The 24,533-nt window shown below is 40.4% G+C and overlaps 2 protein-coding genes across 2 annotated transcripts in view; one reads left to right on the forward strand and one right to left on the reverse strand.

Annotated features, from left to right (window-relative positions):
• Positions 1–15,736, forward strand: part of LOC309874989 (putative acyl-CoA dehydrogenase 6) — an 86,580-nt gene extending 70,844 nt beyond the window's left edge. The window contains exons 6-9 of the mRNA XM_082753886.1: positions 727–900; positions 7,274–7,435; positions 7,581–7,731; positions 14,740–15,736. Coding sequence (XP_082610012.1) covers positions 727–900; positions 7,274–7,435; positions 7,581–7,731; positions 14,740–14,830 — 578 coding nt within the window. The 3' untranslated portion in view covers positions 14,831–15,736. The remainder of the gene's footprint in view (positions 1–726; positions 901–7,273; positions 7,436–7,580; positions 7,732–14,739) is intronic.
• A 1,195-nt stretch (positions 15,737–16,931) lies between these two features.
• BET1 (Bet1 golgi vesicular membrane trafficking protein) lies at positions 16,932–23,326 on the reverse strand. Its single transcript, XM_082753887.1, has 4 exons — positions 23,165–23,326; positions 20,297–20,412; positions 19,280–19,336; positions 16,932–18,721 (listed from the first exon to the last, which is right to left on the reverse strand). Exons 1-4 carry the CDS (start codon positions 23,181–23,183, stop codon positions 18,566–18,568), a joined length of 348 nt encoding a protein of 115 aa, XP_082610013.1. The 5' UTR covers positions 23,184–23,326; the 3' UTR covers positions 16,932–18,565.
• Between the last annotated feature and the right edge of the window lie 1,207 nt (positions 23,327–24,533).

Below are 24,533 nucleotides of genomic sequence, written 5' to 3' on the forward strand. Positions count from 1 at the left end.
AACAGACAGCTGCACATTGGGTCAGAGTCTATGCTGTATAGGGAAGTCAGTGAGGAAGCATACCCTCTTCATAAGGATGTCAACATAAAAACTGCAAGGAATGAATCACAATCCTTATAAAGCCTTCTGCGACTGTTTAAATGCACTAAATAGTACTCATAGGCCATCATAAAATACATAGCTTTAACAAAATTTTGAGTTGATACAGAATTGTTGGATACTTGTATTTGTAAATTTGAGTGTAACCTTTTTATTGCTAGGAGAGAGTGATATGATTTGATTATAAAATGTTTCTTCTACAGGTACCAGGAGAGATCAGAATGGGATAGAAAGGGAAGGATAAATGTGGAAGAAAGAGAATTTCCATGAGTAGAAATTCTCTAGTTGCAGCTTAACATAAAATTCTGTTTTCTGCCATTATTAAACATTTCTTTACTGTTTCACTGTAGTGCAGACACTCAGCAAATACTGCTAAATTGAATTCCAACACTTTATTATAGTGCACTAAAAACCAAACATAAGCAAATAAATATGTGGTTTCCAGATGTACATGAAGTAAGATTATTACTACTAGTTAACAATTATTATTTAGGAACATAATGAAAATTAAGACCTTTAGAATTGCAATTTCTGATTTTCTAGTCAAATAAAGCAGAGAAAAATCTTAAAAATGGGATGTACCAACTTTATTCTTAAATTCCAGATTAATATAATGTTTTTCTTTAGGTATTCACATTGCTAAAAAGATAGACAAACTGGGCATGAGGTCATCGGACACAGCTCAGATCTTTTTTGAAGACGTAAGAGTCCCTTGCAAAAACCTCATCGGTGAGGAAGGAATGGGTTTTACATACCAGATGTTGCAATTCCAAGAAGAGCGACTGTGGGGAGTAGCCACTGGTAAGTCATCGTTCGTGCTGCTGGGGCCTGGCAGGAACACAGGGGTCACCCTTACTGCATGACTAATAGCACTTTCCTTTCACTGTAAATTATGACCTCTTACAATCTGTTTTTGAAATCTCTCATAGCCTGGATACAGACAACCTTCCCTTTTAGTAGGAAAGCTTGAAACAGAAAGAAAATATTTTGTGAGGTATCACAGAGGCTGTTTTTGATTTTCTTCTTTTTCTCAGTCTGTTCTGCTGATAAGAAAAAACAGCATCATGTTATGCTGGCTACAGATGTAGTAAAAGGGTATAAAAATACTGTCATGAAATAGAAGAATGGTGACTTTTCCTATAGTGCAGTAACCTGTGATGTTTATCTTTATCTTAGATTTTAGAAAAGTAATTTAGTGGCTGTGTAAATACAGGATTTAATAGCTTTGTTTTTACAGATCTGTTTTATCTCAATACACATTGGACGTACATGATACAACACCAAATTCCTTTCCCTGAAGATCTGCTGCTATAGAGTTTGTTTTACTCTCAACTCAGGCCATACCCAAGTCCACATGTTTGAGATAGACAGATTCTGGATATTCCAGATAACCAGATCCAAGTCTGGACTGTCCATCTTCAGCCTTCCAACCTTCCCCTTGCACCATACCATTTGATTCTTTAACTTAGATGTAATGTGGTTCACTATAAGAAGATTGAAGATTGGTCCTCTTTAAATTTCTGGTTTGTGTAAATAGTCTCCTCATACATGTACTTCTGTTCGTACACTGTCTGTTAACTCTCTTTGCGTGGCTGGAGAATCGGGAACTGTACAAAGTGATTTTCTGATTCAGTGACCAAATTTTTAAAAAAATCACTCCCTGTTATGGTTTGATCCCACAGCAAATATTTTGGAGTTCAAATGCTTAAAACACCTTTGGTTTGAGCCAGTGTTTTTAGTTCAGTCTGAGATAAATGGTAAACGTGAGGGCTGTTGTAGCAAAGAGTGGGAGGCCAGGCTTGCACAGGATGACGCTGCAGACTCTGGCAAGGATCAGATGCCCTGTACTGCTCCTGCTTTTGCACAGAGTTCACAACATTCATGGGATGGAGATGAAATGAGTTCAGATCATTCCACATGAAGTCTCTAAGCCTAATACTAAAAGCACGAACTGGGAATTGCCATAGCAAGGACAGTGCTGTAACCAGGGGCTCCAGGTTTTGAGAGCAGTTGTCCTCTCTACTCTCCTTGTTTTTAAAAGCTGAGAAGTCCCATGAGCCTGTGCCTGGCCTCCTCATCTACACAAAGGCCCCAAGCACCAGGCAGTTTGGGTGTAATTGCCTGCGAGCTGCCATTGCAGGTGCACAGAGCAGCTCTCTGGTGCCTCCCCGCGATGGCCTCCACAGGCCGGGTGGCCTCAGGTCTGCCGGCAGCACTATGCTGGAGGCCTGGAGCCTGTGCTGGAGAGCTGCTTGCACAAAGCCATCACTATTCAAGCCACGGATGCTGGCGTACACTGCAGGCACAGTGCATGTTCAGGTGGCAGTCATGGAGAGCCACATGATGCCAGTCTGAAGGGGTCTCTGGAGGTCCCCGCACCATGCCTCCTGGTGAAAGCAGGGTGATTTCAAAGCTTGATCACTTTGTTCATGGTCTCGAACAAACAAGTTTTGAAAATCCTGAGGAAAAGAATATTCCTGCCTAGGCAGAAATGTGACAGATCCAGCGAAGAGAATAGTTTAAAGCAGTTTTCTATCCTTGAGGGTAGATAGTACAGCAGTAGCCTTGGTGTAGAGCTGTGTTTATACCTCAAAGGTGACTCCCCTGTATTTCTGGTGCCCACCATTAGAAGTCCCTCAAGTACCTGACCTCAGATTTCTTTGCTTATCACAAACATGTATGTTCCAAAGCTTGGGATTAATCTAAAGGAGTCAGAAAATCAAGCAGTTTGGCAGGAGGCTGTTTTCCTGCAGATATATTTTACCATCTCATTTTTCTATGAGCTTCATCAACATAAAAAGAAGTCTTTTGCTAATTACTGACGGTGCTATCAAACAGTTACCGTGTCACCTTAGGAGAGCTTATGAACAGAACAGAAGAATTTGCCCCACTGAAATCTTTGCGGGATTTGTTTTAATTTATGTAAATCTACTGTGCCTCATGCTAATTACCTTTAGGGCAGAGCTGTATTTCACCTCTCCTCATATGCGTGGCTGGTCACCACGAGCCCTGCTGCAGCAAACGAGTGAGAGTCCCCTCCTCCTCAAAGCAAAAAGGCATTTCTGAAACTTAACCAAAGTTTACGCAGACCGTAAGGGCTCAATTAAGCATTCTTATGCTCAGTTTTGAGTCTCTGTTAAACAAAACGACCATAAACGCCAGGTTGCAGTGACATTCCCCAGGCAGCAGAGTCGTGTTAGTCATGCCCTGGGTGAGAGTGATGCGTGGTGACAGCATCAAAACACAAAGCCCAGCAGGTGAGATCACTTGTATTCAAAACCACTGGCGGCTTGGTGCTCTCCAGCTTTGCACAACACCCTGGCAGCCCATGCACTCGTTCAGGAAGCGGGACACCAGGTTTCAATTTGCCTTGTTGCCAGAAAGACAATGAGCAATCTGGGAAGGACATCTTTGGCCCCTGCTGCCACCAAGGGAGATGCAGCTCTGTCCTACAGCGTCTTCGCTAGAAAGGAACCATGCTGTGCCCTCTGGGTCATTTTTGCTTTTAGCCACTGACAATCTGATGTAAGATGTATGAAGAGCACTGGAAGCAGGAACAAGGCTTAGGTCTTGTGTCACATTACAAAGTTCACAAGTTACCAGTTGTAGTAAATGAGAGAGTTTGTCAGAGTAACTGATGTTCAGCAGAGAGCTGTTTGCCTGATGGATGTGGTTTGTTACACCACAATGTTACAGGCACTGCTCGCTTCCAGTCCTACAAATAGTTTTGCTTTCAGTAGTTTCATGATTAGGTCTGCATATGTTCATCCTAGTCCTTGTTTCTGGCCCTCAGAAGGACATTCCTGTGCCTTCCCAATTCATGACCATTCATGTGACACTGAAAATCATGTTTGTTTTTTTCTGAACACTTCAAGGACTGCTCTTAGCTTGCTTGCTTCAACTGCTTCCTAAAACTTGACAGAGGCAGTTCACTGCCACTGCAATTCTTTTTGGGCAGTGATGGTTTTTTTTTTTTCGTTTTTTCTTTTTATATTTTTTTTTAGTATGAAATATAATATGGTTCAGCCTTCTCTTTGTTTACTGGTTATCTTCATTGTGACCAAGTATTAGAACGTGTGTGGGGAGTTTTCTTCCTTTTCTTTCTTTCTTTCTTTCTTTCTTTCTTTCTTTCTTTCTTTCTTTCTTTCTTTCTTTCTTTCTTTCTTTCTTTCTTTCTTTCTTTCTTTCTTTCTTTCTCCCTCTCTCTCTCTCTCTCTCTCTCTCTCTCTCTCTCTCTCCTCTCTCTTTTTTTTTTTTTTCTTTCTTATTTCCTTTTAAAATATGTTTTTCAGTGAAAGGACAGATGGAAAATGAATTACCTGGAAGGCTTTTTATTTTTAGCAAGCCTATGTTTTTCAAGAATTTTACTTTGCAAAATTTGGTCACAGGTGTGCTCTTTTCTTCCAAGTGGCATGTTACCAAAGCTGTTGGTAGAAGTCATTGCCTTTCCTGCTTCATTAAAGGGGAAGAGCTGCCACAAACCTTTCCCATGTTGTGACACTCAGCAAACACCATCACTTTGAGGACCTGTTACCCCGACCACAGGAAGGGAATGTTACTATGGCAAAAAGCAAACAGTTTTCCTGTGAATTGCTTCACTTGGAGGCCAAGAGGGAGTTCAGCATGTGTGTGAGAGAGCAGAATGGCACTTCTCTAATGACTTCTATCTGTTCCTGTAGCCTCAGTTTTATGAGCACCATTGAGTCACGGCAGGATGACAGATCCTTTAGCATGGGCAACCCACGTCTGTAAGACAGATTGTTTAGCTCAGAGCTTGCTGTACATCTCAGTAGAGAGGGATCAGTGACCGCTTCAGAAAAATGTTTTAGTTTCCTTTTGTGTTGGGTGGAGAAATAGCAAGGCAAAGTGTGTTTACAGTGAGCAGAAGTTTCAAGTGGGAAAACATAAGTTGGATGGAAGTATGAAGAAAAGATTGTTCTGCATCTGAAAACTGCAAGTGCTTTCACAATGCTCTGCTATCTGGTAGACGGCATGGTCCCTATCCTGCCCCCAGTGACATTTCCTGCGTGTGCTGTCAGTCAGACAGTCTGAGGCCAAGTTTGCCTGAGGATGGGAAGAACATTGTATAACAAATGAGGAAACAAACACACCAGTACAGTAAAAAGATGAAAGTTTAGAGAGAAAATGAATTTCACTGGTGATAATGTCATTTCCCTATATTTATCATACAACTGGCAAGGTGTTGTGTGCTGTTGTTGTAAAGGGCTGCTGGCAGTCGTGGTATTCAGACATGCTGTGTTTCATTGCTGTTTGCTTCACAGTCGAGCTTTGTCATTTCAGAGCTATGCTTCTAGCTCTAAATACCTGTCCTGAGAAAATCTCCTCTCTATTTTTGTGTTCCTGGAATAAGCAGAAGGGCAGTGATGACAGCCAAGGAAACAAGGGAGGATGGGGTAGCTGAGACGTGGGGCAGGAAGGAGGCAGGGAAGCAGGGAAGTAAGCACGGTGAGAACAAACCTCCTGTGCTCCCTGCTCCTAGACCTGATGCATGGTGACAGCCTGAGCAAAGACGGACCAAAACCCCATAGTGATCTTCAGCCCTTTTGCAGCCAGGGCTGACACAAGTGCCGTTCTGCTCCTTCCCACCAAGTCCTACCATTTCCCATCTGGATATTAGCAACCAAATGGGCCATGCTGGAGCACCTTGCCCTGACAGACCTATTCAAGCCTAATCCCATGCCATTATCCCTCCCACCTCTCTTCTGCTGTCCTAGCACTGGCACATACTGTTTGGTTTCCCTCCCAGCAGCACAGACTCAGCTCCATGCTTCCCAGTTTGGGGTACGGAGCAAGAGGTGCCTAGGCACTTCTTCTTTTTTCTGTAGCATCTCTCCAAGCTGGAGACCATAGGTGTACAAGCCAAAAAGCTGTTAGCATCATACATCTTACAGCATTGTGTTACATGGTCTTTTGGGAAAACAGGGATGTTCCTTTTGTAAAAGAAATGTAGCTGGAGAGAGCAATTTATTTTCCTGTCCAGAAAACCAACATTAGAGTGGCAGCACAGAATTTACACAGAAGAAAACAAGACTTTACTATATATGTTTTTTTGTTTGTTAGTTTGTTTTTCAAAATAGGCAATGTGGATAGTTGTTTGAGAAGGGGGGGGAAGTATTAAGGGAATGAGAAAAGCCAAACCTTACAGGATATGGTGGGGACAGGATGCAAACAGCAGTGCTCTGTGGAAGAGCTAGTACATGATCATGGTGGGAAGCAAAGTCTGCATATGAGAACAGTATATGGATGTATATGAGGATATATGAGAGCAGTATAGGGATGAAATTTAAGTAGAGGTGGTCTCAATATCGATGCAAAAAAGAAGAATGGAAGCACACCAGGCTCCTGTGAGGATTTTGCATGTGTCTTGGCAAGAAAATACTCTTCTTTTTCTTGTTTGAAACAGGGTTGCTCTGAGGTTGCTCAGAAAAGAAAAAATGCAGCAAAGTAGTTCACTTAATTCAAAGCAGTCTCTCCCATCTCTCTCACCTGTTTTCCAGCTGTGTCTTATTTTGATTGTGTTTCCATTAGAAGCACAGTTCAGGAGTGGCTGTGAAGCTTCATATTTTCTCCTTCCTTTCTTTATTGGGATTGGATCATGGAATGTAATCAGTCTGCTCACTTCCCTTGATCTCTGAATACATTTCTGCCTTCTTCCCTGAAAGCTTCCTTGAATTTGCATTTCTACAGCATTGCTCAGTGTGCACACTGCCTGCCTTAAGATTTTATTTTGGGATTATTTCTGCTGTTCAGGACACAGGTAGCTTGGAAACCAGCAGTTCCACAAGCTTGTGATAGAGCCCCAAATGGTGTATTAAGGGTAAGGGTCACATGCTTGTTATTGTGTACTGCTCTCGGTGACTTTGCTGCATTCCTCCCACTCCCCTTCATTATCCTCTGAGTTTGGCAATTTGGGACTCAGGTGGAATGAGGATAAGGGATTTGTTTTCAAAGGTACAAGGGAATGCCAGACTTTTTTAGGAGTTGAAATTCTGCACTTCAAACTGTGAGCATATGGAATAATTTACTTTAGGAAACCTAATGTATTGTTTGTAAAAACGTATTGTTTGTATTGGGAAAAAAATGTTTTCAATAAGAAGGAAAAAAAAGAGATCTGGGTAAAGCTATGTCTTGTTCTGTGCTTTGCTTCGTGAAGTCCTGACACCGCTGGAAACTATCATACAAGAAACCATTGAGTACACTCGCCAGCGAAAGGTGTTTGACCAGTCCGTGCTGCACAACCAAGTCGTGCATTTCCGCCTGGCGGAGCTGGCCACTGAGCTGGAGCTGCTGCGCTCGCTGCTGTACCGCACTGTTGGTGAGTGCCCACATCTGCCCTCCCAGATGTGTTTTTTTTAATGCAAAGAGCATTGTCAGGCTGAGGGAATATGGGGAGGTGGTTGCCAGGCTGTGGTCAGTAAGTGTCTGTGTGTAACCGTGCTTTTTTTCATCATTTTTTTTAGCTCTCTATGTGGAAGGCAATGATGTGACCAAGTTTGCTTCCATGGCTAAGCTAAAGGCAGGTCGTCTGGCCCGTGAAGTGACTGACAGCTGTCTGCAGTTTTGGGGAGGAATGGGATTCACCAGTGAGGTGCTGGTGAGCAGGTTTTACAGGTAAGCAAGTGAGTGGTGAACGTAGGAGGTTTGTTTACTGCAATTTTCCCTCTTAAATGCCCTGCTGAAAGATCACACGCTGGAAAGGCCACCAGCTCCTGGCTGATGTGAAAGATACCATCCCACTGAACAGCCTGTCACTGATTTAGGTTAGAGCTCGCACTGCAGTCCTTGACCATGCCATGAAATGGTCTCCCCTGTCCCACTGACGTGGGGTGACTGGTGTCGGGAAGTAGGCTGGCTCTTCCTTTGCCAACAGTGGGCCAAACTACAACTATGGGGTTTGAACTACCCACAGGTTAGCCTGAATTTCAGGTAAAGAAAGCAAACTCTGTATTTTTCCTGATGGTCTTCGGAAATGTGCTAGGCAGTATGACAATGAAAAGAGGTGAGGTCTACCAACAAGTGATTTTTTTCCTTTGCTTTCTGCTTATAATCTTGATTACAGGATCAGAACTAAAACAAAGCAGTAGCTTTTCTCCTGACTCTGAGGGACCATTGAAAATCAAGCTTCATCTTTTTTTTTCCATATTTCCACCCCAAACGTGTCTGAAATTGGAGTTCAACACTGGGCTCCTGTGGTGAGCTCCTACTTCACTGCAGACAGAGGCACTGGTCCTGCCCACGGACCTGCAGCAGTCTCTGATAGCAGTCTCCATGCGATTAGTCATACTAGGTACCTTGTGAAACATCTGAGAGAAGTAGCTGCTTCCTGCAAGTTTTTAGATCATTAAAACAGCCTTTTTTGCAAATTCAATAAGCCCCATGCCAGGGCCTTGAAATTTTGCAGTGTATCTACTTCTACAGTGAAATTCCTTCTAAGCAAACAGTTTTCCTGGCAGCTGTGCTGGCCTCATGTCTTATAATGTGTTGGAAGATCAAGATGGAACTTATATTTTCTCCTAACAGCAGATTTCATTTCAGCCCTCATAATACAATACCTAATTAATGGTTGGAAAAAGTAGTGGTTCAGTTAGTTCAAAGCTTTAGTAAATGTATCTGGGTAAAGTGAGAACAGAAGACATTGAAAAAAAACTTATTTCTTTATAATAGGTTGATTTGTTTGGAGTAATGAGAGTTTCTCCCCAAAAAAAAAGTAGAAACAGAGTGTTAAAGAGTGGAATGTAAACCTATCGGTGATTTCATGGCAGGTCTCTTCTGTACTTCTCTATCCAGTACAGCAGAGGAAGAGAGAGAGATACCTTCTGATGTTTGACTCCTGTCCTTTACTGGTCAATGGGATAGGGGTGGGGGAGATGTACATCAAACGCCCAAGTCAGGCCTTGGTGCCCAACCCATATAATATAGTTTATAGGGTGTAACACTATAGGTAACACAGACACTTTTCCTTCCAGCAAATGGAGTAACTCAGCTCTCTGTCTCATGGCATTTTATGAGCAAGATTGCCATTGTGGTAAATCAGAGAGATTGTTAACCTTTTCTGACTTGTGGATACCCAAAAAGTAAGGACTGCTGTGTGGTGGTGGTTTTAAGCCAGCTGTCAATAGGATGTTTTTTCTTAGTTACCTTTTTCACCACCTGTTTATTAGCAGTTAATGGTCCTCAGTGATGGAGGTGCTGAAAGCTATTGCAGTAGGCACTTTGGATAAAATGAATACTTGTCTTGAAGCATTTGCTATCAATGTAGAAATGTGTAGACATTAGGCCATGTACATGTATGTACATGTATATTATTGCTAATTGTGGACAGGGTTTTTCTGCGTGAATTCCAGAACAGTTTCTAAGCACATCAGTACAGTCACATTTTCCCTGAGAAGAACTCCAGAGTATTTCCTATTGGTATCAACTGTGTCTGCTGTCTGAAGAAACATATCTTTCTGCCTCTAAAACAAACAGTTTTAAATAAGGCTAAAAGTGGTGCGATATATATAGTCTAAATTTTTCTGTGAATCAGTAAAATTCCCTCATTGAGTAACCATAAGCACCAGGAAGGGAGAAGTAGAGTATTACCTAAATAAACAATTACAGGTTCGATTTAGAATCCTGTTAATCTGGAACAGTAAGCAAAGCAGCGACTTTCCTAAACCTGTTCTTTTTTTTTGTACGGCAGTCTGAGTAACCATTCACGTCACTCTGGTGTTTGTAGAGTAGCATGCTGGACTTATAATAACTGCACAGCATGATATCCAGTCACAATGTACAAAGATTTTTGCAGCATAATACTTACCCAGATTCCAAGGAAATGTTAGTCTGTGACACGTCAGGCTGTTTCTATTCAGAGTACACGGCGTAATGCATGGTTAGTGCATTAAGTCTTCGACTTTCAGTTACTGGTGTTAGTGGGGAGATACTAAACAGACCCAGCTCAACGCTGTCTGCCAAAAAACTTTATTCTTATGATTTTTTCTGATTTTGTGATGCTGTGATTTATTCACATCTGTCCATTTTAATCATTAGCCTTTTAAACCTTGTAGAACAACTTTTTATAACATATAATGCTCTCTAGAATGTGTCGTTGAAGATAACTGTTTCTTCATGTAGGTACCTATACTGGACTGATTTTATATACTTATATGTTTTATTTTTAGTTGTAGGGATTCTGAAGAGAATGGGTTTGAAAAAAGTTTTGAGCTGAAATATCAAAGAGTTTAACAGAAACATGTACACCAGTAAGAGTGGACTTTCCACACTTCAGCCTACTAGCTTGGTTCTGCAGGAGAGAACCAGACTAGAGCTGCACTTGTTTTTCCCTTCCCTACATCAAATGCCTCAAAGACATCATGACTTGGGAAAAATCGGTTATTGAACAAACCTACCATCTATATGAAAGCCCCAGGTAGTGAGAGACCAGTGGGAGAAAAACTTCCAGAAACAAGTATATTGCATTTTTTTCAGGCTTCATAACATGACTTTTTTTTTTTTTTTTTTAAATTTCAGCCAGTAATCTATATATTTGAATAATAATTTTATACACTTCTATTGAGATAGGAGGAGTGTGGTGACTGGAGATCTTAAAAAAAGTGTGTGTGGGGGGGTTGTTTGTTTGTTCAATTTAAGATCTTTTTAAAGTACTAAACACTGTGTCTATCTGCTGCCAGTGCTTACAGGCTTTACTCTTGCGGGGGGGGAGGGGGGGGTGATGGGGAAAATACTGTGCTTTCTTTCCTTGGTGCATCGTGAAAGACTGAAGAAAGTAATAATAAAAAAATCTCGATTGACTGTTCATGTGAAATAGATGTAGTACACATAGCTGCAGAAGAAAACTGATTTTTTTTTCCCCCAACTGCCACCTAAGCACTGCAATATGAAGTTTTATTTGTAATTAAGAATAGTTGAAAATCAAACTTCTGTTGTAGTTTTTAAGTGGAGTATCTTTTGAATAAGGAATGTATTTCCTTATAAATCATTTTTTATATTCCTCAGGTGTTTAAAAAAACAATTGAAATATCTTAATTGGTTTCATTTTGTATAGTCTTTCATTCTTTATAAAGCATGTCTAAACTAGAATGAGTTTAGACCACTGGGTTTTTTAATCAGTCTCTGTCATTATCACAATTTATGGTTGCACCAAAAAAAAAACACAAAAAAAAACCATCAAGGTCTACTGACAGAAATCTGCTTTGGAATTAGTAGCTAACTGTTGGGACAAGACTTAATGACTTTCTCAATGATCTGTGAAAACAAATAGTTTCAGCCTTTTTCTGCAGCAGTCTTGTAAGAGATCTAGCTGTCTCTGGAGATGGAAGAGATCACACAATATTACATATGAAGATATATCAGTAAATTTTGAGGAGAAAAGTCTTGCTAGTAACACGATTGTAACACAGTGATTGGGGGGGGGGAAGTGTTAACCTTCTGTAATCAAGTGGAATTTGTGCTGAAAGGAGGCAGCATTCAAATAGCCTTCCTGGGAGCAGTGATGCTTTGAAGCACATAGATGTGGAGAATGATTTGGCAAGGATTTAGCAAAGTGCAGTACCAATGGTCTCCTTGCCAAGAAAGCAGGGAGCAGCATCCCCGAAGACCTGCTGCCATGAAGTCAGGCTGATAGTGAAAAACAGAACTGGAGTAACCAAAACCCCCGTTCCCACAGGTGCTCACTTTCTTCCCCATGTCAAAACAGCACCAGCAACTCCAAGATGCCCACCAGAAAAGGGGAAGAAAAGAAGATTTCATTTTTGCAGAGCTTTAAAATTCTGTGAAGACATCTGCACTGAAGATAGTGCAACAGCTTCCTCTCAGGGTGTTTGCAAACAGAAAGGGCTTTTTATATCCTACTGTCATATGGCTTTTGAGAGGAGAATGTAACTCGGAGTGGCTTCCTGGGCAGGCAGAGCTTCTTGGTTGTAGGCAGCAAATGGTGGTAGGATGCACAACTACAAAACACTCTACAGCTTTACTGGCTTGGGGCTAGAGACAGACTTAGTGTGTGGTGTTAGCTGTGATCATAGCACCTGCGTAGCATATTACTACCTTAGAAGCAGTATTTGTGGTCACTGAGATCGGTACTTGTCTCTACTTCGTTTTAGTATCCTGAAAACCAGCCCTGAATTCCAAGATTACTGGCACCAAAAGGTTTATAAACAAGGTGATGGGCACAGCTTGGCTAGTGCAAAACCACAGCTGAATCTGTGTCTGCAGAATAAACACTAGCCAAAAGAGGGAAGTTAAAACTGAACAACTATTGTAAGACTTTTGCTACTGAGATTGGACTGAGACACACAACTCAGCCACGCGTTCAGGCTGTAAGTCAGAGGGTTCCCTTACGGATGCATTCCTGAAGGAGGTTCTGTGTTAGGTAACTACGGAGACAGGAAACTTCATTTGACAATGTGGACAGCCCTTTTTGTCCCCTTTGCTACCTAACTAGAAATTACTGGTAACATGGACTGAGGCTGGTGTGTGGGAAGGGCTCCTCACCCTCCCTCTTAGGTACAGGTTTTTTTAGTTAGCATTGAGGTAATTATTATTTTTTTCCCATGGCTGATGTCTCAGGTGTGGGAGATTTCTTGACTGAGAGGAATCTCCTTACTGGGAGTGTTGTTTTTTTGTTTGTTTTGAGGGGATACATTGAGGGGCACGGAATGCAATGGCTATCTTTTCCTCAGGCAAACTGCTTTGGGCTTTCTGACCCTCCACTCCTGCTCTCCAAGGAAAACAGCATTCAACAGCATACCTCAAAATTACACCTTTTGTAACTGCTGAGTATGTTTTGAGCTGGTTCCCTATCACCCTTGATAAGAGGTGAAGTCAGTGCTCACCTCTGCAGAGTTGGAGGTAGTTCAGGGCATGCAGTTCTGCCATGGGGGCAATGACAGGGCAGCAGAGGACTCAGAAAGCAGTGCAGCAGTTCCAGAACAAAAGCATTAGAGGGGAAGGCTGCCTGAAACAATGCAGTTCTAATATTTATATATATTGAAATATTTATATGCTGTATTAATAGTGTATTACTCATATAATATTAGCAATCAAAACATTTACTTACAATAAATAGCTTACATACAAGCTTACTTTACCAAGTCACTTTCCCCAGCTTCCTCATCGGGTTCCTGGCAGAATAATTAGTGCTCTGGTTTTGTTTTCTTACACTGAGAATGTGTCTTTTTTCCCAGAAGAGGGCTGCTAGATTAACATAATTTGAATCTTTTGTCATCTCAGTCCTCTTAAACTAGGTAAAACCTTCTGTCCTGTCTCCATGGGGGAAGAGGTTCTGGAGGAAATATTCCTCATCTCACCCACAGAGACAAAAGTGTAATTACTAGCAATTTCGTAAAGACAGACATAAACACACACACACAATTATGTGAAAGGTTCCTTTTTAAAGTACGTTTATATAATAACTATCTGATAATAAGAAATATCTGTTGCACAACACCAAAGCCAGATCTTGCCACTGCCTGTTTATAACTTCATATAAGCAAGCCACATGTGTCCAAGATACCTGCTGCAAATGGAGGATTTTTATCTGCATCACAGAGGTTTGAGTATTACTTGCTTACTGTTGCAACAATGCCGTGAAGATGCAAAGCACTGGCAGAGGCTTTCTACAGCTTGAAAAACCAGATAGCACCACAGCACAAAGAACAACTAACCTGCTGTTTTTCCAGCTCTGTTGTCTTTACCAAAACCCATAGGAAGGTGGGGAATTTTCAGGATATTGAACTAATAAGTAGAGGTAGTTTAACAAAATTTTGTTTGTTATGCTTTGTTTTCTTCTCCCTAAAGAGGAACAGAAATTTGTGAAGACAATTGCTTGAAGTGCAGTAATTTGCATTCTGGCTAGCCAAGGGAGCTTAAGCAATACTGTCAGGGATGACTTGGCAATGTAAATGGTGGTTTTTAAATGAGTCCAGTTAGAAATATCAAATCAAAAGTAAATAAGCTTAGAGCAGCTATTCATTTTTTAAACAGAGAAGCATCATACTAACAAAGATTTTAAACTAAAGGTGTGCTGGCTCTCACATAGCCATTAGGGAGACCAGAGTGGTTTCTTTTGGTGCAGAACCTTCTGTATAAAAAGGTACCATCTTCATACAATTCTACAATACCTTAGGGATGCTTCTTTTACCTCAGAGTTGAGCAAAGTTAAGTTCTGCAATGTGTTTCGCTTTCCCTGCAAAAAGAAAAACCCTCCCATACTAAAATTCAGTTGAAGGTTTGGCAAAGGACCAGCAGGGATGTTGCAGGATGTATCACAGACCAGCTTACCAGGAGGAGGCAGTGGATGAGGTGTTCTGCAAACAACTGGCAGAACTACGTAGTATGTACCTAACTGGGAAGAGCCTGTGCTGGTTTACATGCCAGTCCAAAGTGATGGCACCTTCTGCACGGATTTTGAACTGGCAACATCCTTATGCACAGAAGGGATTTATGGTGCTGACACACATTTGTCCACACCATGTATGTACTTCTATAAACAAGGGGTTTTGACGTAATAAAAACAACTTTGTAATAAATGCAGAGGAATACCTGGGCATGTACAATTCTGCACCTGTTCCATCAGTATAGGATGCAAATGTTTTAATCTTTTTCTTTATATTTCTACAGGGACTTGAGATTAATGTCAATAGGAGGTGGTACTGATGAAACCATGCTTTCTATTATATGCAAATTCATGGAAACTCTTCCAAAAAAGTAACACGTCTTCACTCTACCTCAAAAAATTAAAGAAAGAGCATGGATTTTACTGCATACTGAAGGCAACGCTTTTCAAGGGTGAAATAAATAATAATAAAAAAAAGAACAGTACTTTTTCCAGCAAAATACTTCTATGTATCAATATCACGATACCTGTTCTCCAATATAACATTTATGCTGATGAATAACATCTGAAAGCATGCAGCCTACTGTAAGATTTTTTTCTGGTTTTAGTGAATTGCAGCTTTGAAGCCTCTCGTGATCCACACTAAGCGCCCAGAAATCTTCTCAGAATAATAGGATCTTGTCTTCTTTAATCGAGGTATAGCTACATTTGAGCATCTAAGCCACCAATTAAAAAACATAACCTCCATATGGATACAGCTATAATTTCAGGAGTAGCGTAATCTAATTACACGGTAACTTTGCTTTAAAGATCAATTAAGTCAAAAATTATTCCTAATCATATTCAAGTACTGGAACAATGATTTTGTTCTCAATTACTACTGCCTTCCATATATTTAAGTTTTAGCACATAAATATCAAAATGAGTTCCTTCAGCAAGAGCAAGTCAGAAATCACAAGCCTCCTGATGCAACGTTGGCACAAAATTTGTCTTCATTACCTTCACACTGACTTGTACTACTCCCTGGCATACACATTTAGTGGTGGGAGTAGGGGTTGATTTTTAGTTTTAGAATTCTATAAACAACTGTTTAATTGTATCAGAAACTTCTGAGACCTGTTTTGTGTGCAGTTATGAATGAAAAAATATTAAAAATAAACACAATGTGAAAAATGTGTACTTATTTAAATAAGATTGTAAAATTTATATGCCATAATCTGAAGTGTAATGAATATAACACTATTAAAGTAACTATTTTCAAAATTTGTGTGATTTGTTACACAAAAATCTCACTGAAATACACATCTACGATGATGAGCATCAGTTCTTCATGTGATCTTTAGAACTCATTCTTTACATTTGATTGCTTATCAGCCATACCTTCAAAAACATCAGTAATTCTCCTAAAACACCCATTTAAGTTAGAAGAGACATCATGTCTCACTAAGGAAAAAAAAAAAAATGCTTCAGTGGAATTGTCCTTGTAACCAAGTGGGCGTGCTTAAGCCTTTTCTAGGGAATCTCCAAGGCGCTGTAAGATTAATAGATAGATAGTCAGAAGATTGTGTTGTATTTCCTTCTACCTGGAAATAATCCATATAGCTGCTAGGTAAAATCCAAGTTCCATTAAATTGAGAAACAATGTGTATTATGTAAGAATTCATATAAAGAGTCTCAAAAACAGTAAATATAATTGCAGTATTCTCATTCAAACATTAGTAACTACAACAAGCATAGTCAACACTACTATTTTTCTATTGTATACACTGTATATTTCATTCTATATGACTGTGCCATAGCATCCTGAAATTTTGTCAACTATTGTTAATTCCAAAGACTTTCAGCGTAATACTCTTGTACCAGAAAATGCAACTCCAGAGGAAAATTCTAAGGCTGCCATTGGTTCCCAACTGCCATTCCTCTTCTCTTCATGAAGTACTCTCAAAGCAGGATTTCAGTTCAGATTTAACTGAAAACTGACCTTATCTGGAAGAGAAGGGAAGAACACTACAAGATGAACTTGCTCCCAAAGTAAAATAATGTAACAATGTAAGTGTCAGAGTCTTTAAATGAATAAACAAAGGAAGACATAGGTTTACAATTTTTCCTATTCCTCCTTCAGCCCCACCCCACCAGTGAAGAAAGAAATAAGGGAGGAAGGAAAGGAGGAAGAGATTCCATTTTATATGAATTTCATTTTTATCTGGTTTGACTTTTAAAACAAAAATCCTGTTGGTTTTATACATGAACTGAAAGACAGATAAGAGTTTTTTTGTTTTGTTTTAAACCAGTGTGCTCTGTCAAGGGAAATCATAGCATAGACTTCAGAACAAACACAGGACATCTATCAGCTGTGTAACTACTTGCATCCACCTATTTTCTACTGTATACTAGGTAGATAAAAACTAAATTTATTGGTAAGACAGATTGATTAGTAAGAAAAATAAAGTCTAGAAAGAAACGAAGGAAAAAAAGCTGATGTGAGACAATGCTTAAATGTATTTCCAAAAGATGACCAACTATCACAGGCATGCAGTTGTCAAACGGTTATGTCAATAGTTATTACTCATTAGATACCTTACACTCCACTCTTTCATTAGAACTATACAAGTGCTTCAGGCTTTGATGGCATACTGTATCCTATTGACTGTCTTGGGGAATACTATATTTGTTTAGCAAGCCTAGCAATTCTCATATAAAGATGCATTGTAAGGGCATCAATATTTCATTGCTCTTAGCAGTTTTGTAGACCTTTTAACAGTCAAAGATTAAATAGGCTAGGAACAGTTTCATTTTAGTTACTTTTATATAAATATGATTCTTTATGTGTAATTTAGATGTAATACTTCTGTTCAATATGAAAATTAACATAAAAAAACATAGCATACACATTATTTTAATGGCACACAATACACAGGTCTGGCCCCTTAAATGCAGCACCATCTCCAAAAAACACTGGTATTCTATAGCAGAAAAGTATGTATACAAACAACAGTAATGAGAATATTCCAGGACATTTTATTTGTTAGAACATAATTAAGTTATTAATGGCAACGTTATACAGTATTTCTATAAAAGTCATTCAAAAAAATTAGATACAGTTTTAATATCTAGAAAACAAATTTTTTTGAACTTTGAAGTCAGCAGTGTAATAGCTTCAACTATTAGAAACCACGTGGTGAACTAAAGCTAAGTGTTAAAAGCAAAAAAAAACAAATAATATGACAGCACCTCCAACAGGTGCATCATAATATACTTCAATACAAAATTAAAAATACTCAACCTCATATTTCAGTCATCATGCAGGGTAGATTTGGGACTCATCACTGACTGAAAAGAAACTAATGGTAAGAGTTCTAGTGATTCAATGGAATCGTTACATTTTGGATACTTTAAATATAAAAGGAAGCACTTGTACTGTGTCCATATCTTCTTAAAAGAACAGATGTGTAAGCATTATTGGTCACATTTAAATGAAAAATCCAGTTTTAAGTAAGTTCTCTGCAAAATGAAAAGTTTAAGCTACTTAAACATGTAGACTATTAGACCTATCCATCTGGGCATTGCAAAAATAATTTGAGTAGTGTATCACTATTATTTCTGTTATCTCAGGCCAACCTTTAAAAAAAAAAAAAAAACACAGATGAAAACAATTCAGAGAGATGCAAGTATCATTCATGCTTTTGAAACCTAAAAATTACTATACGCCTGAAACTGGAGCTCTAATTTAGAGCATGGTCCAGAATTAAAAACAAAATGTAAGAAAGCATAGTAATTCTGCAAATACTTCACTTCTGAACAGTCCTTGTTTGGGGGGGTTCTTTGATTTTTTTGTTTTTAAATCAATTCTAAAAATTTCTTTCTTAAAAAAGCAACACAGAATGCTATCAGTTTCTGCGTGTTCACAAATAATTCCCCAAAAACAGGGGATAGTGAGAGAAATTCTGATACATTAAGAAAACATATATATAACATTGCATTAAGTATTAATGCAGTTTACAACAATTTCATTGTGTTTTATCAACAGAGTGTGCCACTTCAGATCAATGTCTTCATCAATTAAGACTTTTATGGTTGAAATTACACAATTTAAACTGAAGATAACATGCATCACCTCAGTTTAATAATCCAGTATATTACAAAGAAAACAAATAATGAAAAGAGCATCATGTAGCATAAGAGTTTTGTCTGGCTCCCTCTGGAGAGTGTTCTCAGTCTGCCCATAGTTGCACCCAGCAGCCCACCTGTAGAGTCAAAATCATTATCCTACATTTAAACAACAAAAAAAGAGGGGAAAGAAAAAAAAAAATTGTTACTCTGAGAAAGCAGATTGACCACAAAGCTTAAGTATATATATAATTTTTTTCTTCTCTCAAATCTTTCAAAACTGAATTTCATAGGCATTTTCTGAAAATTAACCAGGAAAAAAAACTTCTGCTGGTTAATTTATCCAGAGATACATATATTTTTGTTAAAGATTGGTTTTACATGTGGAAAAAACAAAGCATTTCTAACTTATTTTTTGCTTCCTTTTTCTAAAACACAATTAAACACAGAACTACCTTTTTGATAATGCTGCACGTTTGCTGATCAAAACAAATAGCTGTATCTGAAGAATGAAAACCTTGGATGTTCTTTGGAAATAATGCACTCGTGCAACTGTATGAACAACAATATCGCTGCTGAATTGGTCATGTTTTTACAGCCAGCAATAAGCTGTCAACATTTTCATACAAATGTTCATATCACACAAAAGAACATTCTATGTTACTAACTTCTCAATCCCACCCCATTTTTAAAGAAAGTTAGTAACTAAACACTTACCATTTCTGATAACATTTTGTTTTGGTTTTTAACTTCTGTTCCAATTTCAATAGAAAGCTATTAAAAAAAAAAGGGGGGGGTTAAACATGAGCAATGAGTTATACATAAATTAGAGAAGCTACTCTAAAATAGGTGACATCACTAATGTTTTCCCAGGTAAAATGTGAAAGAAATACACAGTGTTTTTGAAAAACAAACAAGTTATAAAAATAACAAGTACAGCAATCTGTCAACAATCCTCAGGAAAGTAAATATTTATCATTTGACTACTTGTGTTTAGAGAGTCACAGGAAGTACTCAGTGTATCTCCTCCCCTTTTCTCCTTTACCAGGGAATTCCTTATCAGAACTACTGTATGGAATTGCAAGAACTCAAGATCCAGTCAAGTGAGTAGCAATTATCCACATCCTGGAACAACTGTTACAACTCTTGGCACAGAGGACCAAGAGCACTCTCTTCAACAGTGTTTCTGGAGTTGACACCTGTAACTTGCTGATGCATCTCTTTTGATAAGCTGCTATACTGTAATTGCAGTTTTATTCCATGGAAATGTCTATTCCTTTTCCATTTGTGCCATGAAGCAATGATGGCACAGCAGCACAAGGAGGCAACAAGTCAGTCTGTCCACAGAGTGTAACCAGGGTCAGCAAAGTCTGGTGATCACCCAGCAAGTTTCCAACAGTGACGCAGGCCTAAGGTCAAGCCAGGAAGTCTGCAGGTCAGGGTCAGAATCAGGGAGGTACAGGACCAGGCACAGACAGAACTGCAGCACAACTGTTGCTGTAGCAAAGATGGGGGCCAGCCAGCAGAACTGCAGTTCGCAGCAGCTCCCCAGGGAAACAGGAGTAAACCCTCCCCAGGCCCTAATGCCTTGGATTTGCCAAAACCCACGTGTTTTTGTGGCACAACTTCAATCCCATGATTTCTTACTGCCACTTTTCACTGCCACCTATAATCAAGTCACCAGTCCACCTAATTTAATTCAGCGTGACAATATCACTGTAATTAAATACTTACTGATTTAATGGCACTGACTTTATTACGCAGACTTTCCGTTAACCTTTCATTTTCTTCTTCGTACACGCTGTATCCACTGTTGGTATAGCCGTAATTACCCGACGGTGCTCCATCACCTACAAACACAACCGTCAGGAGTTACAGACAGAAAACACCACTGCAGCAAGTGCTCTTCACATGTGAAAAAGCACTCTTGGCATTTAATAATGCATTTCCTTAATCAAAATGAAGCAATTCGGAAGAGGCGCTGCATGCTCCTGAGAAATAGATTCAACTTTTTTCAAGCACAGAAGTCATCTTTCCAATATGCAAATCAAACTAGGGAAGCCTGGGGAACTGCTGCACTTTAGTACCATCATTTTTTTCCTGAGAAAATGTTTTCAGATGGCTTTTATGGAAATCAATCTAGGTATTACATGGAGATGTGAAAAGCAGTATTGAGGTCACTACATAGAGCAGTAAGCCTAATTCACAATTAGAAAGTTGAGATCATTCCCTAACAAAGAATAACAAAGACAAATAACATTTGATCACACCTGCCACTGAAGGACAGAGCATACTCTGAACCTTACACGTGTTTCTCTACAAACAAGACCTTAGACCAAAGGCCAAGCCTCTAAGCAGAGGAGCACACTGCCATTTCTGCCAGCAGTCTACAGTTCTCTCACTCCTGCCTTTGCTTTCTGGAGCTTCAGGACTGTTATCCAGACAACAGACTCTGCAGAGAAAGCAGAGCAGAATGGAACTGAGATCCACATACTCCCTTCCTCCAGCCTCTCCAGGAGGTCTGTGACAGGCAGCAGCTGGACAGCAGCAAAAAGGCTGCATCCAGGCCAGACAAAAATCAGCCCAAATCTAAGAACTGAAACCACAGAACAGACAGGCAAACAAAAAAGAACTACTAAAAGCTTTATCATAAAGATCCTACTAGATTAATTCCACTAGCAGTCCAGTTATAACTAACTGGTATTTACACACAAAGCCACAGTAAGTGTCTGAAAACCCATGGCTAATTCCTCTTCGATGCACCTTAAGGACTTTTTGTACTTGGACATTGATTTTCTTTTAGAGAAAAATGGGAGAGAAGAGACACATCAACGACATTCACAGATAAAGCTATGTCTCAATTGGTTTCACTGCGTGCTTTGCGTACATGATATTAAAATTTGTAAAAGAAAGAATTATTGATAATAGATATAATTTTATATCAAGCCATAAAGCTGCTCCTAAGTAATTAGATTTTTTTTAGTTCGCACTTGTAAAGAGTTTTTTAAGTTTTATTCTGTAAGTTAGGCTAATGATAAATGTACAGTAAGACTGGGTGAAACGTGTGTTTACATGTCATCAATCACAGTAAGAGCTGAGGGCTTTTGCCCCCTAAGTACTGATGCCAATTACAGGAATTTGGCTAAAATTACATAAATTAAAAATGAAAAATTAATAATAAGATTAATAAGGCCAGGATTGTTCCCACTGTTTTGTTTTACAACTGCATCTAACTACAATACTTCCAAGTGGTAAGCAATTCTGAATACATCTGTAAGTTAACATACCACGTAGCTTCAGGCCAAAATACTGTAATTGTATGGTTCTGATATAGATGGCAACATAAGCAGATGTGAACAACTTGTCCAAAGCATTCAAATAGTAACAACTACTTCTGTATACGGAATACAAAACACTGTGTAGAGGGCTGGCGATTACTGCTTAAAGGAAAGACAGAAACTTCAACATGGCAGCCCTATGGGCTGTCCTGCAGTACCACACATTGATAGTTCATGCACTGTAGTATAATCTCAGGCTCTCAGGCTGAAAAAGAAGTAGCAGGTAGCTGGAGACAAAGGCAGAAGTACTTGTACCCAACTTCTACTTCCAGCTCGTTAACAAAAATAAAAGGTAATTGCAGACTGACAGCTGAAGTGTTAGGGCAAAGCAGCAAATCTCACTGCACAGACATTTTAGTCTTCTGCTTGACCTTACAACAGATTTTTGAAGAAATACTTTTGGGATGTCCCTTAAGGCACTGATTGCCAGAGACCTGCTACAAGAAGGTGTGTTCTTTCCCCCAAGCTCTTTCCAAAACCTTTCATCGCTTCCCTCTTTCAGAAACACCCTCGCAAGCTGGATGGCCTTCAGCCCCAGTTCACGCCTGGGAGTGAGCTGTTAGTCTAACCACAGCAAGATCTGAAGGCCCGAGTGTTAGCAAACACCCACCTTTTTGTGATAAACACCCGAACACTCTCCTGACCTGTTAAGAAGCGTATCTAACACTTGCTTTACGTAAAAAAAATACTATCACACAACGCAAACAGGAAACAGAAAGCAAATCTAGAGTAGCATTATAGACACACCTCCTTTAGCCACATGCCATGTATCAGCCCCTAAATACCCACTGGGGGCACAGCTTCCTAGGGCCAGGCCTCAGCTTCACCCTGCGGGCCCAGCACCTGCAGGGCCCTCAAGGAGCCCAACGAGGCCTCCTCCAGCCACCGGCACAGCTGCCGGCCGGTCAACGAGGCCTGAGCTCCCACCAACAGACCCCCGCCTTCCCACCTGGCTGGGTTTTGGGGTAAATTCACCTCATTTTTTCGGTTGTTTGTTTTTTTTTGACCCAAACATAGAAAAAAAACACAGAGAAGTACTAAAACTAAGTAAGAGAACTGCGTTAGGAGCAATAAACCCGGCCCAACAACACCCCAGACACCGCCACCGGGCCCGCTGCCCCATCCCCCGAGCCGTGCCCCCCGCGACAGACCGGGGCGAGCGGCGTGCCGTGCCATATCGCGGTATGTCGCGACGTGTCGGGGGGTATCGCGGCCCGCGGGGGGCTCGGCCGCCGCCCCCCCCGCCCGGAACGGCCGCTCTTACCCAGCCCCGCGCGCCTCATGGCTGCGCCTGGAGCTGCCGGGGGAGGATGAGGAAGATGAAGATGAGGAGGAGGAGGACGAGGAGCAGCCGGGTCGCGGCTCCGTGGCCGCCGCCCGCCTCATTCACCCGGGCAGCGCCACGACAGCGGCCGGCGCCGCGCGGCCCGCTGGGCGCTGCGGGGACCGCTGGGAAATGGAGTCCGCGCCGCGCCGCTGAGGCACAGCCCGCAGAGCCCGGGCTCCCTCACGGTATTAAGAGAGCGAAACGTGTTAAATGCAGCCTGCCGTGAACGTGCTCGGGGCCTCAGCTGTCAAAACATGCTTTGGTGTTGAAGGGAAAAAACGAACGTGCAAGCACGTAGCCTGCTGTGGATGTATTCACCTGCGAATAGCAGGCGTTGGGACTCGAAGCAAAAAACAAACACGTGTGGGGCCTTTGCCTGCTACAACGCTGTCGTGATCTTCAATAAAATGATAACGTACTGGTGGCCTTGTGAAACAGTCACAAAAATAGAATTCAGTGCTGAGCGGAGTTTTATTTATTTGTTAATTTTGTTTACCACGCAGGCATGCTGCTGCAGTGTACAGCCACCCAGCAGCTCAACCTGGGAAACTGCAGATCCTGTTATTACTGAATTACAGTGCCAATTACAACAGCCTACCACACCATCGGCTTACACATTTATTTATGCTGTTTGTGTTCTCCTAGGACTTGGGAAGTCCAGTATCGGACCAAGACCTGCTTGCATTGTACGAGCTGTCTAAACTCAGCCCAAAGCTCCTGCCTCAATGAGATTGCAATGTAACAGGGGTCTGTAGGCGAGCAGAGCTGCAGAAGGAAGGATAAAATAACATGTGCCATATGAAAGCCCTATGCCTTTCTGCTGATGCCTTTGTAATTGCTGTAAGACAGCCCATGCATCCTTTTGCAGAGCACAGAAACAGAGCTAATTACACTGTTTCTTTTCTCACCACTTGTCAATGTGAATTAAGATGTTAGTCTTGTATCAGCCCAACTTTAAAATAATTGTTGAGAAGCTGTTGTTCATTTATTTGCTCTTTAGGCACATTTGGATGCCCACATCTCAAACAGCACTGTAAAGAGTAAAATGAGTGTTAATACTTGTTAATCTAAATAGTTTATCAAAAACTTCAACTAAGGCATTAGTTGCTTGTATAAAGTTGAAGAAAAGGCAAAGGAGAAGTAACAAACTGCAAATCTGTCCTTCATGTTCCACAGCATGAAGCAAGTATCTATTGATTTTTGTCTGGAGTTCAGCAGTTCTTACTGGAGTTTGCAAACTGCTGTCACTGATGACTTGAGACTCGGTTTACATCAGCTCATGCAAATACATCAGTTGTCTGAAGAA

This window comes from Aythya marila (assembly GCF_965140915.1).
Source record: "Aythya marila genome assembly, chromosome: 2".
Taxonomy (NCBI): domain Eukaryota; kingdom Metazoa; phylum Chordata; class Aves; order Anseriformes; family Anatidae; genus Aythya; species Aythya marila.

Coding starts and splice junctions, on each gene's coding strand:
- BET1 (XM_082753887.1), bottom strand. Junction 19,337..20,296: donor AAGTCAGTGCCATTAAATCA/GTAAGTATTTAA, acceptor TTTTTTTAATAG/CTTTCTATTGAAATTGGAAC. Junction 18,722..19,279: donor ACAAAATGTTATCAGAAATG/GTAAGTGTTTAG, acceptor GTTTAAATGTAG/GATAATGATTTTGACTCTAC.